The sequence below is a fragment of the Pagrus pagrus genome (genome assembly GCF_965226575.1).
Source record: "Pagrus pagrus genome assembly, chromosome: 17".
Lineage (NCBI taxonomy): Eukaryota > Metazoa > Chordata > Actinopteri > Spariformes > Sparidae > Pagrus > Pagrus pagrus.
Window position 1 is genome coordinate 25,299,673 of NC_140201.1, and position 18,201 is coordinate 25,317,873.

Below are 18,201 nucleotides of genomic sequence, written 5' to 3' on the forward strand. Positions count from 1 at the left end.
GATATACATAACAAATCAAATCTGTATGTTGCACCTGCAGAAATGTTGTATTTTAATTTCATTTGGACTTTAACAGTAGACAGTATGTCTCATTTAAAAAATAACATTCCTTTTGATTTTAGACATCTTTCTTTCTCTATATCTTATCCCTCAGACTCAGCCTGTGACCACTTGGGAAACAGTTTTGTAAAGTATCAGAATATCTGCAGCCTCAGCAGCCTGGAAACATCCGTGTCTGTCTGCAAAATGTCATAACACTCCTGCATTCTGTAAGACGGATTTGTCAAACTAAAGGCTTTTTGCTGCCTGATTACATCATCTATTTAGCATAACATTCTGATTTAAAGATATAAACAGCGTTGATAGTGTCGTCTCTGAGTACATCAAGTGGAATGAATAAACCGATTCACTCCACATTCAAACCATGCTTGACTGCATTCAACATAGTCAGCCCGTATTGATTCCTCTGGTCAAATATTCAGTGGAGCTGCAGCCCAGTTTGGGATGAAAGTAAGCCAGCCTCCACAGGAGTCTAAAACCAGGTCAACCACAGGTTGCTATCAGTGAGGCAGCACTATCCTGACTGCCAAACATATGGGGGGGTGGGCTGGGGGGAGGAGAGGAGAGGAGATGGGGTGACGTACAGCTATGTCATGGCAGCGTCAGTTAACTGAGTGGATTGTTTTTCCACCAACATACCCGAGGCATGACTAACTCTTTCATGTCAGATACACACACATTAACACACAAGTTTCTATCCTCTTCCCACACATGAGGTTTTACTGTACATCCACCAAAAGTTACACACCTTTACTTCTCATCATCATTCTGCTCTCTCCCCTCCACCGCCATTCTTGTCGGTGCCAAGGCTCCATCGCTTTTCATTCAACAATATATATTTATATACTCAGTCCCCAGAGCCTTGGCAAATATTACAGGCTCTTGCATAATCCATGGACATCGCGAGACCCCTTTGATTGCATCTGTAATCACACACCTTTACAGAAGGTCCAGTTGCTGCTCATGTCAGTGCACACACTGCCACCCAATGGCCTGATGGGGTAGTGTGTGTCAATCAAACTCGAATGATTATCACTTTGAAAACTGAGAGAACCCTTCATACCTCATTTAATATTTACCACGGTCTACTTAGTTTAAAGTAGGGTTGCAACCAACAACAATTTTCATCATGCCTTTAATCATGGATTTTTTTTAATAACATAATCCTGAGTCTGTGTGTCAGAAAATAGTGAACAATTCCCATTACGATTTTCCAGATCTCATATTGACATCACCATTTGTCCTGTTTTGTCACAGCACATCATCATGTCTTAGAATTTGTTTGGCATGTTTGCCGATTAAGTGATTTACAGTTTATAATTTGACTGATTAATCAGTCAGTTTCAATGTGTCAATAAACACAATATATCTCACTGAAAGTCATTCTGAATTTTGTTCACACCAACAGAAGTGAAGCAGTTACTTCCACAGTCTGTTTTCAGTAAAAAAAAAAAAAATCTCTGTGGTCCCTTGTTGAGAATGAAGACTGATATCAGATCGGATAATCGGCCATCTACTGGAAAATCTTCAGACAATCAGACAGGCTGTAAACAAGTTGACAGGTTTTTCAGTTTAGCTACGACTGAACGACTAAACAGGAAGGAAACACACCTGCAATGTGATTAATAATCCTTCATTTCATATGGAACCAACACTGGCAAGTAATCAGTAACAGTGAGGTGAGATGTCTGTACAGACCCAAAAGTATCCTAAAAGACAACACCCACCCAGCCACAGTCTGCTCACCTGTCCCAGGTGTCTGCTGCCATGCCACCAGACTACAGAGCAGCTTCTTTCTGCAGGCTGTCAGGCTCCTAAGCTCATCCTCAACACTCAAACCAAAATAGTTTTCCCTGTGTACCAGCCATAGATGAAAGTAGTTGTACCAAGGACTCCACTGGGCTGTAGGACTACTGCTATGTTATTGTGAGGACTGCTTGAAGTTGTCATTTTACATATCGCCTCCCGTGTTGGAATAATACAAACGTTTAAAATGCTACACTTGCAACAGTTAGCTAATGTTGTATGATCTACTAGACTCAAAATTATAATGTACTGAAAACAAAATCAAAGTCTCCACATTACTGGAGGCTGATATGATGTATTAAAGTCAGATAACAGCCATAAACATGTACAAGGACTCTGGCGTCAGCTGCCTACCAGAAGGTCCAAAACCTTATTTTATGGGGGATTTGAGCCTGCTTCTGTATTCACAGAGTAGAGGTGCTGCTGCATTTGACCACTGAGTCATCCCAGTCATCACTGTGTGCAGAGTAGTGCTCTCTGAATTGAAGCGCAGCTTTAAATACCCCGTCTGCTGTTTGAGACTTTAAAACCCCAGTTATCACAGCTCCTACTCAAAAAAGGATTCAAATTGGTTTTCTGCTTGGGTTATCTAATTGTAACCATCTCTGCAGTATCTGCTCAGCAGCAAATTAGTTGACATAATGAGATAAACTCTTCGTTCTTAATCAAACCAGGTCTCATGCTGTGATACATGTATTAGCCTAAAGCTTGTCTCAATCAGATAAAGCCAAGACATGGATTTGTCGCTGTTGAGCCTCAAATCTGACTTGATTTGCGTGTGTGTGTGTGTGTGTGTGTGTGTGTGTGCATGCGTGTGTGTGTGTGTCAGACCGTCAGGACCTGGAGGAGCCCTCCAAGGTGGACCAGCTCCAGGAGCCGCTCCTGGAGGCTCTGAAGATCTACGTGAGGAAGCGTCGGCCCAGCAAACCACACATGTTCCCCAAAACCCTGATGAAGATCACAGACCTGCGCAGCATCAGCGCTAAAGGTACGAAGGATACCAGCTCAGAGGTCACATGATGTGATTGCAGTCAAAAATGACAACAGTATAGGGGAAGATGTGTTCTGCTGCACTCTGGTCTCAGTATGAGTCAGACAGACTAGATCCTAAAAATACAGCAAACATATAAACCTGTTCTCAGCAGTAACACTGGACTGCAGGGGAAAAGTCTGCTGTGTCATTGTGATCTTGACATAATGATTTGTACAAATGAGGATGAGAAGTTCAAAAGCCACCTATTTCCATACTTCCTTAATGTGCGTATAATTGTCAAATCGTCTGTTTCAGAAGTTACAAACAGTTGCTGTCGCAGCCACCAGTACAGAGTTATGAAGAGCAGCTGCTCCACAAGTATTTCTCCCCACTCTGAGCTCCCATTTCTCACTTTAAGTTTTTTTTTAAACAAAGTCCTCAGTGTTACCTTACATAGAAAAGTCTCTCCGATGATTTAACCATGGGATTGGTTTATGTAATGGTTTAAGAAATCGCAGTTTGCCTCGCAGTCTGGCAGGCAGATGGCTCGAAACACTAAAGCCTTGACCACTATTGCTATTGAGGGGAAGCCAGTCAGAAGGCACTAATGAAAGCAGCAGACAACTCAAAACATTAGCTGTTGGCTATATATTCAGAAGCTCAAAGTAAATCGATCTAAGATGCAGATGGTGCTATCATGTGTAAAAGCGTACTCCTGAGCAGTGCTCATGGTTAAGTTTGTTGCTTCAGAAGTGGATGTTTCTTAAAAAAAATGCACCTTCGAAGTTTTCTTGTCTTGTACCTTTCACTTCTTATCTAAGAACGAGTCAGTTATTTATCTTTTGTACTGATGATTCAAACAAGTATTCCAACTGTGAGTCAGCTGGACTAAAGAGAATCTGATGCACACTGAGGTTTAGACGACAGCCACGTCCTGCCGAAAGTGTGACTCAAGAAGCATGACTCTTCCATATTACCTGTCGGTCTCTACGCAGCAAACATCATGGCTGAGTTTTGAAACAAAAAAATGATTGTATTGAAGTCAGTAGGAAAATGTCTCAACTTCACAACTTATCAATATAATAGAGAACTATATAATAATAATAATAATAGCAGTTCTCCTCAGATAAACGTGGCTTTTTAGCTTCTTTTCCATCTTTGCTCTGGTTGTGAACGCAGCTCTCAACCTTGTTTTCAGTTAGAGACGGCCATCTTGAGCAAGAAACTCTGATCAACTAAATACAGTACATACCAAACATCAAAATGAAGGTTCGGAACTAGCTGGTGAAGAAAGTGGAACATCTAGCAGCTAAACAGCCAGATATTTTTCTTAAATATATTGGTGGAGACTAAAACAGAGCTAAATATTGGACTTACATTCACGAGGTGATCAGAAACACCTCATCTAGATCGTATACAGAGCACATTACCTCGATTTGGACTTCTCCAAACTTGCTGCCTGTTAAACCCCACTCATTTGAACTTTTAATGCACACTCTGGACTGGCTCATAGTTCTGAGCCTTTAACCCCGTATGAGCCTGAGTGTACTTTGAGATCTCCTCTTGCCCCTCGGCATACCGGGGTCCCTTGACTTCAGAATGGCTTGCTTGAAGAAGTTACTGTAGATGTCCGTAAACTTCTCATATCCCCTTTGTATATTTCTTTGAATCCCATCTTTTAAACTAAGTAACGAGAGAGGTTTATCTGGTTGCGTTACCAGCTTATGTTCGTACTGATGCTCAGTAAGAACATGCTCTGATGCTTTTATTGTCTTCTTGTCTTTAAAAATATGATTTATTCCAGGTTTTACTCTTTGGTCTTATTTTTTCTGCTTTTTTTCAGTGTCCCCAAAAGCAGCTTTACATTTCTTTTAAAGTGCACTATATAAATTAATTCTGTCATCTATCATAAAATTAAAACAGAGGTTCCTGAAGCTGAAAGGTCTTTTATTATTATTTTACACAAGATAGCAGATTACCAGAGAAATCTTGTTGCAATGACTCAGTAGTGTGTAAAACCAGCAAATAAATCTGCCTTATTTTGCCTTAGAAATCTGCTAACGGAAAAAAAAAATGGATGTCAGTTGATATTTTTTGGATCTATCGACCACATTTCACAGTTTTCACCCCTGGATGAAGTTTTTGAACTTGTCATGGAGATGGCTCAATTATTATCATGTGAAAAAGTGTATGATGTGCTTGTATATGGGGGGGATTGTAACTTTACCTAACCTAAACTTGACTTACAATTAAGCTTTTAAATCCATTTTCAGCGTCAAGGAAGAACTTTAACGTTCAAATTTTTAACCTTATTATTTGCCTTGCCCTGCAGGAGCAGAGCGGGTCATCTCTCTGAAGATGGAGATCCCAGGTTCCATGCCGCCGCTCATCCAGGAGATGCTGGAGAACTCAGAGGGCCAAGACGGCCAGAGCAGCAATAGCAGCAGCAGCAGCAGCAGCAGCGGTGGCGGCAGCAGCAGCGGCAGCAGCAAAAGCAGCGGCAAAAGCAGCGGCAAAAGCGGCAACAGCAGCGGCAAAAGCGGCAACAGCAGCAGTAGTAGCAGCAACAGCAGTGGGAACAGCAGCAGCAACAGCAGTGGAAACAGCAACAGCAGCAGCAGCAGCAGCACTTCAGCTGAGGCAGGGGCAAGTCCCAGCAGTAAGGGCAGCCCCGACGAGGACGCCACTGCTGCTGAGTCGCCGGTGTCCGTGGAGACCGAGGGGGCTACGGCTGCGGTGCCCAGCGATGAGCCCTAGGAAGCACCTGCAGGCGCCGCTGCAAAAACTCTCTGACATTCCTTTGCACAAAAAAGGAACAGGCGGGCAAGGCGCTTACCCCCCTACAACCCCTCTACCCCAACTCCTTTGCTTGGTATTACGTTATCTTTATATACACGTCCTATTTTTCTTCCCCGCTGCCCTGAAATTTCCTCCTTAAAAAGAAAAGGTCAACACGGAGGCCTCAAAGGATCAGTGCTTTGTGTATAATTCTGAATCGAGCTCTTATTTGGCGTGGTGTCTCTGAGACAGGGATTGTGACAGAAAGGGCGTGGCCCTCGCAAACAACCAGAGATGATACTCCTCAGGTCTCCTGTGTAAATTCTTATCTGCATGACGGGAGTTTGATAAGTGGTTTTACTCTTCTCTCTCTCTCTCTCTCTCTCTCTCTTTCTTTTTCTCTCTCCTCATCCCTTCATCTCTCATATTGTTGGCATACGTACATTGTACATACCATTCTATGGTTAGATCTCTGTTTCTATGATGAATTTTGTGGTGCTTTTTTCATTGTCTTAAATATTATCTTTGAGGCGATACATCAAGGTTTAAAGCAGGACTAACTGTAAGTCCTTTAAAAAGTTATCTAGAATGTTATTGCATATAGACATTATGGAAGTCTAATATTTTATATTTGTTCCTATATTTAAAACTGTTTTTGTCTTTTATAACACTTCTTGGTTCATGTCTCTACATGAATGAGTGTACATCCACACCGCCAGAATGCAAAGCTTCTCTCCATATCGACAGCCGAGTCTGTTCAACAGTTTCCTCAAAGGGAGGGAAGCACAACAGCAGAAGCCTTTGATACACACTCATCAGACTGACCGCTTCTGTTAACTCCGTCTCGACATGAACCGCCGAGACCCAACGTACGAGATTAGATTTAGAAATAAGCCAGTCTATGAAATCAACTCATTTGGTGGCTGGATCTCCTCAGTAAATCAGTTTACCTCACTGTCAAAACAAATCGGGGAAATTAGGTTGCTGATAGATGCCAGAGATCTCTCTGCAGCAGGCTGGGATCCCATAGGTCGCTTTTTTTGGTCCATTTTCCTGTTCAGCCTAACAACGTCGCACTTTATTATCATCATCGGGTCAGTTTATAGGTTTAACAAGCAAATGTTGTGCCACAATTTGTTCCACCTTAAAAATCCTGAAGGTGTCACACTTATTTTCAGACGACTACGTGTCTGCTGGCTCTATGACGAAGATGAAGGTGGCCTCACCATTAGTCTACTGGCTATAGTCTAATTTCTACCAACAGGATTTCTTTGTTCAGTGGGTTAAGTACAAGTTGGCTTCATTGCCAGGCAAACAAATTTATTATAGAATACAAGGGAATACAAATGTTGGCACAACAAAAATAAAACTGAGATGAAAATAAATCCTTGAAGCCGACATCATGCATCCACATTCTGTCTCTCCAGGCTGGCATGTTGCCTTCTGTTAGCGAGCACAGCCAGCATCCCGCTGTGCCTGGTGTAATGTGACTCTATATAACTTGCTGAAAAGCAGCCCGAGACACAAGCAAGGTATAATGATAAACGCTGAAAAACAGTGTAATAGTAGCAAATACAGGGGTGCTGCCTGTGATATTTAAAAAATAAAATATTGATATCATGTTAATAATACACATGGAAATGTCATGTGAATAACCCAGCAACTCTTGAATAATTCTCACTTTGTCATAGTAGGTGGCAGTAATGCACCTTAACGCACACCCCTGGTGCATGGAGATATTGCAGAAATATAGCTATTGTGAATTATTTTGGCCATGACAATGTTCTACCAAAAATCCAATAACATGAAGCAAAAATAGAAGAAAGTCATGACTCAGAAATTTTAGTCACACATAATAATCTAACATTAGCTTATGTTACCTAGCATAAGCCTCCATTATCTTCTGGTCATACCAGTACAAGTAAGGCTTTATGAGCAAAACCCCTGAGTACAATAAACTTAGCAAGCATGTGTTTTATTGCTTATGAGTTTCGCTCTTTATTCTGCTTTTAAAAGTTACATAGCCTCATTTGGACCTCAATACACTTTTATTACAACTTCGGTCTTCTCTCTTTTTTGTAGTTTTGGTCATTATTTCTATGAGTAATGTCAAGATTGTTCTTACCACAGTTACTGCTAAGATCTGGAAACACTTCAATGAAGCCTGATGGGGAAAGAAACAAGCAGTCAGATGTTCAAACAGGTTAAAAACAAGCAGTTCGGCTTTTTTAAAATAAAAAAAGTGATGGGAAACATTGCAAAACTGTCCACAGTCACAGCTACAGTAGGTGTGTTACTGTAGGTGAATGTAAAATCAGAAAGTTGGCAGGTGACGAATGTCTACTATTGTCAGTTTTGGTTAGAATTTCATTTCACCTTTGTGTTATTGTTCAAATTAGGTTGGCTAACCTGTCTGACTTTTTTGTTATTACCGATGGAAATGTAATAAACTGGAGTCATCCTTTAAGTTTTGACTTTAAAGGAAAACTGCCATTTTATTTTTACTTAACTTTGCCTGTCAGCTATAGGCTTAACCTGTAATGATGTTGTACTCTCCAAAGTAACCGCTAAGAGCTCAGATAGGTTAGCCAAATTCATTTTGAACAGAAAACAAAAGCAGTAAAATTATTACCCAAACAGACCAATTTCAACTTGGACCTACCATACTTAATGCAGGCTAGTTGTGTCCACTCATAGTTTTTCTTGTGCAGTAATTGACGGGTGCATTGACTGTCAGGGTTCGAGTTCTCATGTGAGCCTCTGGGGGTCTCTGAATTAACTAACCCTAACTGAGTTTGGTTTTACCATCCGTCGAGTGAATTCACGTTAGTTCACACCTGACCTTAAATGCGTCTCAATGTCTTGTGACCACTTGAGATCTAATCTCACTCCCCCGCTCTATATGCAAATATACATCTACATCATTGAAAGAAACGGGTATGTTTATTACACATATAAAGAAATATCTTCATGTATAACGTGTGCCCAATTAAAAAGTAGGCACAATAATTAAGAATGTGTTGAACACAGCAACACAGCAGTTCATACAGTTTCTCCCAAAGCAACGATTCTCAAAATTGAGCGTATTTGTAAGGGAACCTGGTGGCTTTCTCCACATTCTTCTTTCTCCAAAGAAGTAGCCTATATTAGTTAGACCTACTGTTCACTGGATTTGTAGAATTTACATGTTTACCGTCAATATGTTATATTCTTTTTTAAATTTAGTCTCAAAGGTGAAATCAGTTGAAACAGTAATTAAGATGTACTTCAGACAGGAAAGAAACAACTTAATGGATTGTGTTTGGATTGGCACCAATGATTTAGAATTTGCCGTTTCTCAAAGTTTGTTAAATTTCTCCTCATGTGACGACTCTTAAAATGAACCCTGCTGACAGTTTTGTGTTTAAACAAAGTGGTTGCTAATCTGGCTAAACTGTGAGCTTTTTTACAGCCTGTCTGATCATCTGACCAACTGTGCTTTTCCCTGTTGGACCTATTTTTGACAATGTCACCATGTTCTCAGAATTCTCAGTTATTTCTTAGGTGACAATGATAGAAGATATTTGGAAATCATGACCAAAACAACAGAGAAAGACCAATTTGTAACAAACCGTAGTTTTTCTGTAGCCCTTTTGTTGCTGCTTTGGTTCACATGTAGCACTTGTGCCCTTTAAATTCTAGCTTTCTATGTGAACTAGTGGTGCTATTTTTTGTTTTTGAGCTTTCAGTTTGATCACAGCCTGTGGCAGCTTTGACTTCTGGAAAATGACCTGAATGTCATCCTAATGAGTGTGTATCTACCGCTAACAGCATGAACTACCAACTGGGCTCTACAAACGCACATGGCTCTGTAATGGCCTTATGGACAGAGCTCCTCAACCTGCTTTTCTTTCCCTTTTCAGAAGTGTCTTGTTTAAACCGGTGAAATACAGGGACAATGCAATCCTTAATACACAATGAAGACCGGACCATGTGGGTCAGGACGATTGTACGCTTATGTAGAAAGCACACGGTGGGGTGGGAACCACAAATCCTCTCCAAACACTCGCCTTGCTCTTCAGACTTGACAGTGTAAGCTACATTAAATGATGCAAAAGGAGATTCCAGATGACCTCCCAACCCCCTGAGAAGTGCAGTCAAGTAAAGCCTCTGTTTGGGCAGTAGATCCAACTGAGCCCTTAATCTCATTGGTGGGGAAGTAGGCGGTGTGTCTCACATCAGATGAGGTGGTCCCGCTGAAATTAAAAGATCATCCTAGAAAGCTGTTATTCTCTACAGCTGAGTTCACACATGATACTGAACAATAAGAAATAAACTCTCTTTTATCCTGTTTCAGGACCCAGACCCCTCACTACCCTGCTGTCCCTGCTGGTTGAACAACGGCTCCATTCACGCTTGTTCACTTGCAACACAGAGGACAAACTAACTGAAGCACTTAAACATGTCTGAGACACAGCTGTAGTATTGAAACAACATTAAAGCAAAACCTCCACAACCAAAAGGAGGAAGCCAAAGTTCAGCTTAAAAGAAATCAAGCACAGAATTTATGTCAACTCGAGGTCAATTTAGTCGCTCGTTCTGGAGCTTTTGGCCAAATCACACAGTCTAAAACAATGAAAAGAAAAAAGTAGAATCTGTAGCATGTACACAAACGTCTGTTAACAATCACACAATACAATGTGTCACATTGGATAAATGAAAGAATTACTGTTGTGTGACACTGCAAAATGATAATTCAAAAATGTACATCATCTCAGTTAGAGTTAAACCAGATATACCAGAATTGATGATAACCGTTACAAAGGAAATATTGATATCATGTTATTAATAATAATAATAATACACATAATATATAATTGTGTTAATAATCCAGCGCCCCTGAAATCACTCCTGTTTCTTTCAGTTATTGCTCTGTCATAACAGGTGGCAGTAATGCATCTTAACGCTGGTTTCCACCCACCATAAAACAAAAAGAAGAATAGGAAGACGCACTGAACAGCTAACAGATAGGTAGCTACTGTCATGAGCTTGACAGTTTCTTTTTGTCATCGACAGCAGCAGATACATATAAATGACTAAGTTTATTAGGTTTACTGACAGTTCTTTGAAGACAAATGTGAATTCAAAACCTGATTAAAAACCAAATTCAATCAATTTATCACCTGTTTATTTGCACAAATACCCTCCCATACATGTTGTCCTAAACACCTAAACATGTTTGGAGATATATAAATTGTGTCCGACACTGTCGCAGTGACTGGCAGCAACAGCTTCTCACAATTGATCCGAAGTAGGAAAGTAAGACAACCCTTTAGGGCAGTGAAGGGTTCTGGGTCTCAGCTGCACACAATAAAACCCATCTGCTTTCCATCCCTGCTCAGAAATACATATCATAAGGGAAACCAGAGCTGTTTCAGTTTTTCTTTTTGACGTGTTTGAATGTGAATAATGTCATGGAGTCTGTCAGAATGATATGCAGTGTTAAGGAATACTTACTTCTATCTCTGTAACATAGGAAAAGCTCGCCCTTGATTCTCTCTGTCTTGCTCTCCTGGTGAGAGATGAAGGGAGGCATCTTGGTGTTTTTCTTTATTTTTTTTTCTTTAAAGCTGGAAAACCTTCACAGCCGAAGAATGTCCACATCCACCCCTAAAGCGCCAGGCCAACCCTCAGGCGGCTGACTGCAGCAGGGACTATTATCTGTTCTTTTAGGACACAACTTCATGATGCTGAATTACTCTTGTTCGTTTCTGTTGAATGTTGTACCGACGTAACTGTAATACTCTACTATCTAGCTCACTGCAGAGATGTTATATAAATGGTGTGTGCTTTGCATTCCAATTGGCAGCTCTGTGGAAAAGACGCTCATTTATTTGTCCTTAGTAACATCAGCTCACATTCAAGTGGGGAAAACAAGGAAGAGGAACTGGAACTTGGGGTGCCGATCTGGGCGTCCAGGTCTTACTCCAAACAGCATAAAGACATACATCATCTGGGACAATGAGAAAGAGAAGCCCGAGAACAGGAGGAATGGACAGTCAAGTCATCTCAGCACCTGATATCGTCGATATGTTCTGTTCCTGTTCAATGTCAAACAACAGAGCTGCTTCCCCCCTCCTAAGACAGGAAGCCAATCTGCTGTCATCAATCAATCAAATACAATCAATTGACAGCTATTTGGTTGAGAGGTCAAATAATGAACTAGGGTTTGACCGATATGGGGTTATGAAAACTGATTTAATTAGCCGCAGATGATGTTATCAGTCCGATCAGTCCAATGAAGAATTGATCTTCAGATACTATAAAACATTTTTATATCAGCCTGGGGTGCTGGGTGCTTAAAGTGTAGACCACGCCCCTCGACCTGGCTTGTCTATTAGCTAGACTGCAACAACAACCCTACACAAGCTTGAAAATATTTTATATGAACAATGGATTAAATTGCTATGCAAAATGTGAAAGTTATCACAAACCCTCAGAGAATGATCACCCAGCTCAGCAGGGCATTTTAGCCTCTTTTAGTGCTACGTTTTGATATTAGTGCCCACAATTCAACTGAACATTCTCATCAAACTAGTTTCCAACAGCACTGAACAGCTGCTATATAGTGTAAACGCTCTGATAAACCTACTGTATTACTGTATACCACTATATTAACCTGCATCAAATGACACGTTTGCTGAAACAACTTTACAAGCTGATAATATGTCAATGTTGTGTTCATACATTCTTTCCGCCAGACAACCAGTAATCTACAGTAATAAAACAGTACTTTTTACTTTCATGTAAAACTCAAAGTTGCATAAACTGGCATTGTTAGGAGTTACTGGCTATTCAACTAATTTAAACAAACACAAAACCATAGCACTAAAAGGTATAAAAACTCAATATCAGCCCCATATATCGGTCTAACCCTGGAGAAAACACCTTAGCTAGGATCCAGAAAACATGACTGTGAACCTCAATATCAATCATTAACAGTAGCTCTGTTGTTGTCTGTCCTTAAGGTCTTCTTGGTAGACGTCACAAACTGTCCACAGTCGCCTTCTTTCCATCAGTATCAGAGAACCCTACCACCTATCATATGCAGTGTTGTATAGTCGTGTTAATACGAGACATGATGGTCAAGTCTTACTGGGCATGAGGTTGGAAGGGGTAGGTCTAGATGCGGATTTATCCCATCAGCCCCTGCTGCCGGCCCGTAGGGCTAAGTCAACCTCAGAAGCTGCTCTGAGGCTTGAGCTCCAATCTGTTTGAGCTCTCCATTTTAAATATTGTCTTTGTTTGTACATTAACCTATGCTTTTTATGTTCATATACTGTTTAACTTTACCATGAACTGTCCTGGCAAAGTAATAAAATATATTTATTTTAAAAAAAGTTGTGTGTGCATCTATTGCATCATAACATCTTAACCCAGGCAACAACCGTATTAGAGAGTGACAGTGTCGTGTTCATCGTAGTAATTAATACCAGCTCATTTGGTCTCTATACAAACTGAAGTGCACCAAGGTGTGCTAGAGGTACCGTCAGGAGGCCAACCTCCGACTCAGAATAAATGCTAATATTGCTGCTCTGTTTCTGTCTTTTTCCTAACACGTTCAACATAACTTATAATTTATCAATTGCTTTTTTAAAAAACATGTTCTGCTGCCCTTAATTGGCCAAGTAATCAATTATTTTAGCTTTAAAGTGTGGGTACATCGTCCATATTTTGACCAATTAGCTGGAACCAAATTTAAAGTTCTAACAACATCTGATGTGTTTAAGAATTCCAGGGTAAATTGTTACTTGATTGATTGTATGAATGTACTCCTACCTTATCCTTTAAAGGTGGAAATATTTCCCCATATAATGACATCAGTGAAAAGGTCTAATAACTGGTCTCACTAGGCTGGTTACCAACTGTCTCCATTAACTCATGGAATATCAACAGATTCAGACTAAAAACTGTAAAGTTAAAATTAATAAAAATGTATAATGTAACAAAAGTACTAAAAGCTGTATTTTATGAACTACTGTATTGTCAGGATGCACAGAATGGGACCAAAACGCAAGACGCAGGCAGACGAGTGCTGAACAAAGAGCAAGCTTTTAATAAGAAAGCCAAACTCCAAAACCATATAATCCAAAAAATGCAAAAATACCAAAACACAAAGATCAAAAAGCAAAGTACAAATCAAAAGCAAAGTACAAAACAGTAATGACGTGAGCAAACAGGAACAAAAACCTGAAAACATACCACAGGGAGCCACAGGAATGGACATGGGGAGGCTGAACAGACAAACTGACAGACAGCAGGGAGCACAGACTATATACACAAGGGCTGACAGGGATAATTAGACACAGGTGAAACACATCAGGGAGGGACAGACTATCAAACTGGAGGGAAAACACAGACAAGGGGGGGAAAACTAAAGAGTTGCTGTACACAGGATTTGTACTCCTTTGTACATTAAAAGGCTGATTACCTCCAGCCAGTAGAACATATATATATATATATATATATATATATATATATATATATATATATACTATTACCAACATTATCTGCTATAAAGACCTTGTTTTATATCACTTATTCTACTGTAAACATTTATATGTTTGCAATTATTATAGTAGATTCTCATACAAAGTGAAATCTGTAATGGTCTGGTGTCATTTGTGCTCAGTTGTCTTGACTGATCTGTTTAGTCCATCGATGGATCCTCTTAGCTCCACTTGTTGCTCCTCTCAGCTGAGGAGGTGATTTTATGTCACATTAATTGATTCATAAAACTAAACTAAACCTTGCAGGTTTTGCCCTGCAGCATTAGTTACCACTGTAACTAAACTATATTTGTGAAACCCAGAAATAAGCTGCCTAATCCACCTATCCTGCTTTGAGAGATGGAGCCCCGTCCAGTAATTATCAAGATATGTTGCTCTAAATAAAAGCTAACCAACAACAAGAAGGGTCCAAAAATGTTAATACTCTGGCTTTAACATAACAACAAAATGAAGGCCCGTATTTACTTTGTTTTCAGTTAAAAGCAAACTTTTGAGTTGTTCTTGTACTAACCACCATAAAGGCATGGAAGCCTAGTAAACATGTTGCTGAATTCCCTTCTTTATAAACATTTGAAAAGTAGATCTTGGGAATATTCTGAAACCTGTACTCATTACTCCCATACTTTCCAGCTGCTCCACTTCACAATCTTTAGAAGGTTTATTGCTACTTTGTTTTTGTTCATGTGGATTTACATGTGGATCATTCTGTGTGTGGTTGTACAGGACAAAATACAAATTAATCAGGGGCCTCTTCATTAAAACATTTTGGGTGGAGAGGCTAGTAACGCCAAGCCATGCCATAAAGGGCTGCAAGCAGTCGGGGCATGCTGGTAAGGCGGAGTGTTGTTTCACTATAAAGCCCAGTAAATGAGTTCACCTTGATGACGTGTTGGAAGTGTGTTGGTCGTGAATCATAGTAGGAGCCCGTTTGCAGGATTCTTCCCTTCAATATTTAAAACTGATCCACTGACCATACAGCAGCATTTGTCCATATCTGGTTGATTAGACCCGTTTTAAACTGTAACATAACTTAAACCTACTCTTTCCATTGGTTTACACTGAGACTTACCTCTCACTGACATACAGAAAATACATCACAATAAGAAACTAATTATTCCATTTCATGGTGCCTTTAACTTCATAACCTCACTGTGTGTAACAGCATGTGTTAAAGTACTAGCATGAAAATAAATTTACCTGAAATCTCCTGTGTAACATTATTCAGTCATGACAGAATGAGGCCAGCAACAGTTGGTCATTTCATTGTTTACTTTCAACTTCATGTTCAAAAAGTTACATAGTATTTTAACAATTAAAATGTGCTAAAGCACAGCGTTCTAAACTTCTAAAAGCCGCTTCGGACAAATACAGAACATTTCAATGAGCATAAAAAAAGAAACCTGTATATGTATAATAAAAAGTGTAAAACACCTACACATTAAAAATCATTGAACATCACCATAATGGAAAAGAAAATGAAACAAGAAATGTACAAAAGTCTGTGGGAACACAGAAGGAGGAGGAAACTTTCATACAAGCGGGGTGTGTTGGAGTGTGGTCAAGTGGTTTTAATCAAACATGTCATCATCGTCGTCGTCTTCTTCGTTGTCTGACTCGTCAAAGTACTTCACCTCCTTCTTGGCCCGGCCCGGTCTGTCACGGGACTGAGCGTTCACTGTATTCCGGCTGTTGCTGTCGTCATCCTCATCGTCTGATGGAGGTTTCTGAGGTTTCTGCAAAGGACGACAGCGAACACGTTATTATTGCTACCATTCATGTTTTTACTGCACTGAAACTGCAAAACACAAGTTGTTGTCTAGGAATCCTCAGGCTCTGCATTGAATATAATTTTTTTTATTATCAGCAAAATTAAGTTTGAGCATCAAAGAGCTAGTCTGAACCGCTATATTGACCGAAATGTGTGTGAAGAACCGAGTTTCAAAAAAGTATTGAAAGCTGTCGATGAATTTTTGATCATTATTTCTCTTCATCAGATCAGCTTCTGATTTATAACCTCAGTTTAATTTAAAACAACATTTCCTTGGCAAAGTTCATCTGTGGCTGCTTGAGTACAGACATAATTGACAACTTTGATTTCTTATATGAACTTAAAAGGTTTTGTAGAAAATATTCACAAAAAAAAAAGGAGGGGTAACAAGAGCTGGACTGACAAATGATCCTGGCTGATTTATCAACTTGTATTACTTGGTTGCAAATATGTAACAATTGAAAAGTAACAACAACTTCCTGTAAACACCTGAAATAGAAATGTTTTAAGGTCATATCTTGCTCACATTTCTTTAACGACCACATCATAGGCCATTTTAGACTCTTTTAAGGGTGCTCAAGCAAACCTATATTTCATCTCAACACCTCTGAAAATATAATGATTATCATTATTTTCTTCATTATGATATATTATTTATCATTATTATTTTCCCACCCCTCAAAAAAACAAAACAAAAATGTTATGTTATTCACTGCATGTACACTCATTTTAGCTCATTGTGAGTCCTATCTGCATTTTTTTCTATTATTCACTGTGGCACTAGTTTCTCTCCTCTCTGTCTGTTTATAGTGGATGTACTGCTAACACGCTGTGGATAGAGGTCTCACTATGAGGGACTTCAGCAGGCCAGGCGCACATTCTCTCCAAAACAAACAAGCATTACAGAGCGGACTGGACCGGCTAAAGACAGCTGAAATAAGTGAACATGAACTGATGACAACTCACATCTCATCATAAATACCCTGCATTTATATATATTTATATATATTCTGCTTTATTTATTATCAGATTATATATCATCTTCTAGCTGCATACAGTATGTTTGTGTGTGACACAAAGTGTCAGTGCAAAAGGGGAAGACGTGGAAGGAGAGGAAGAACAGAGAGAGAGCAAGAACCAAATGAGAAAGTGGACGGATGGAGAACATTGTTTTCGTGGTAAAACTGAAACTGTTCAGCTCATTAGTAGATTTTAAATGTGTGGGAGCTTTGCAGCCCTAAAGGTCTGATTACAGAATCATCCCTGAACCAGACTGAAATGTTCCTTAGCAAATAAGTTTCTTTATATTGTGTGTTTATGTAAAAACAATATTATTGACTGACACACTGTTAGCAGACTTTATAAACTCAAATATCAATGTCAGTATTTGATTAAAATCAGTCAGAAACTTAGGTATCATATTGGCACCAGCATCAAAACATTTCACATCTGAAAGAGGTACATACTGTGGAATCTGAAGTTAAAATCCTACAACTCCTGCATGTCTGCACAGAGCCCAAAGGATACTAAAAGACAACACACACCCCAACCACAGTCTGTTCACACTGCTGCCATCTGGAAAAAGATACATAAGTATCTGCTGTCATACCACCAAACTACAGAGCAGCTCGTTTCCTCAGGGCAGGAGACCCCTGAACTCTTCTTCAACTCCACCATAACATTTTTTTATATCTTTTGTAGCACAAAGGGACTACAACTTGCATTCTGTTGTACAACCCTGTGTTGTGATATGACAATAAATGAACCTTGAACCTTGATCCATTGATATATACATTATGTTCTTTGCTGTGTGGGCCTATGATGATCTCCGATGAAGATGACATGCTGTTCTTCAGGTCCTGTGGATACTTTAGCTGTTATTCCAGCATGTGTTGTTTCGCGACCTCACAGACCTTCAGTTTAGCTGTGTTTGTGGCTTGAGTAGTTCTGTTGAATACTCAGAGGATGAAATGGCCTTCATCCATTCACTACTTTTACAAACTAATGGAAAACACAATTCAATAAAAAAAGAAAATATTTCAGCGATGGGTTAGGAGACATTAGGTGATGTTTTTGTGTATTGGCCAAAAGATGATTTATTTGTTTTTAATAATATATCTAAAATAATGGATTAACAAAAACACTTTCTAGTTTTTCGATAATGAGAAGAAACTGTTCTTGGTATTGGAACTTTCAAACCACTTTTTCACTTTCTGCATTTCTTTAGCAGAAGACTTTTGACATTTCTATCTGGTTGCTGAGGACTG

The 18,201-nt window shown here is 39.6% G+C and overlaps 2 protein-coding genes across 5 annotated transcripts in view; one reads left to right on the forward strand and one right to left on the reverse strand.

Moving 5' to 3' along the window:
- LOC311273189 (retinoic acid receptor beta-like) overlaps positions 1-12,963 on the forward strand; it is a 229,179-nt gene extending 216,216 nt beyond the window's left edge. For all 3 annotated transcript variants that reach the window (XM_084380121.1, XM_084380120.1, XM_084380122.1), the window contains 2 exons: positions 2,696-2,854; positions 5,172-12,963. In XM_084380121.1, coding sequence (XP_084236247.1) covers positions 2,696-2,854; positions 5,172-5,596 — 584 coding nt within the window. In that variant the 3' untranslated portion in view covers positions 5,597-12,963. The remainder of the gene's footprint in view (positions 1-2,695; positions 2,855-5,171) is intronic.
- A 2,449-nt stretch (positions 12,964-15,412) lies between these two features.
- The window catches only part of top2b (DNA topoisomerase II beta), a 33,084-nt gene continuing 30,295 nt past the window's right edge, over positions 15,413-18,201 (reverse strand). For both annotated transcript variants that reach the window (XM_084379427.1, XM_084379426.1), the window contains exon 36: positions 15,413-15,899. In XM_084379427.1, coding sequence (XP_084235553.1) covers positions 15,735-15,899 — 165 coding nt within the window. In that variant the 3' untranslated portion in view covers positions 15,413-15,734. The remainder of the gene's footprint in view (positions 15,900-18,201) is intronic.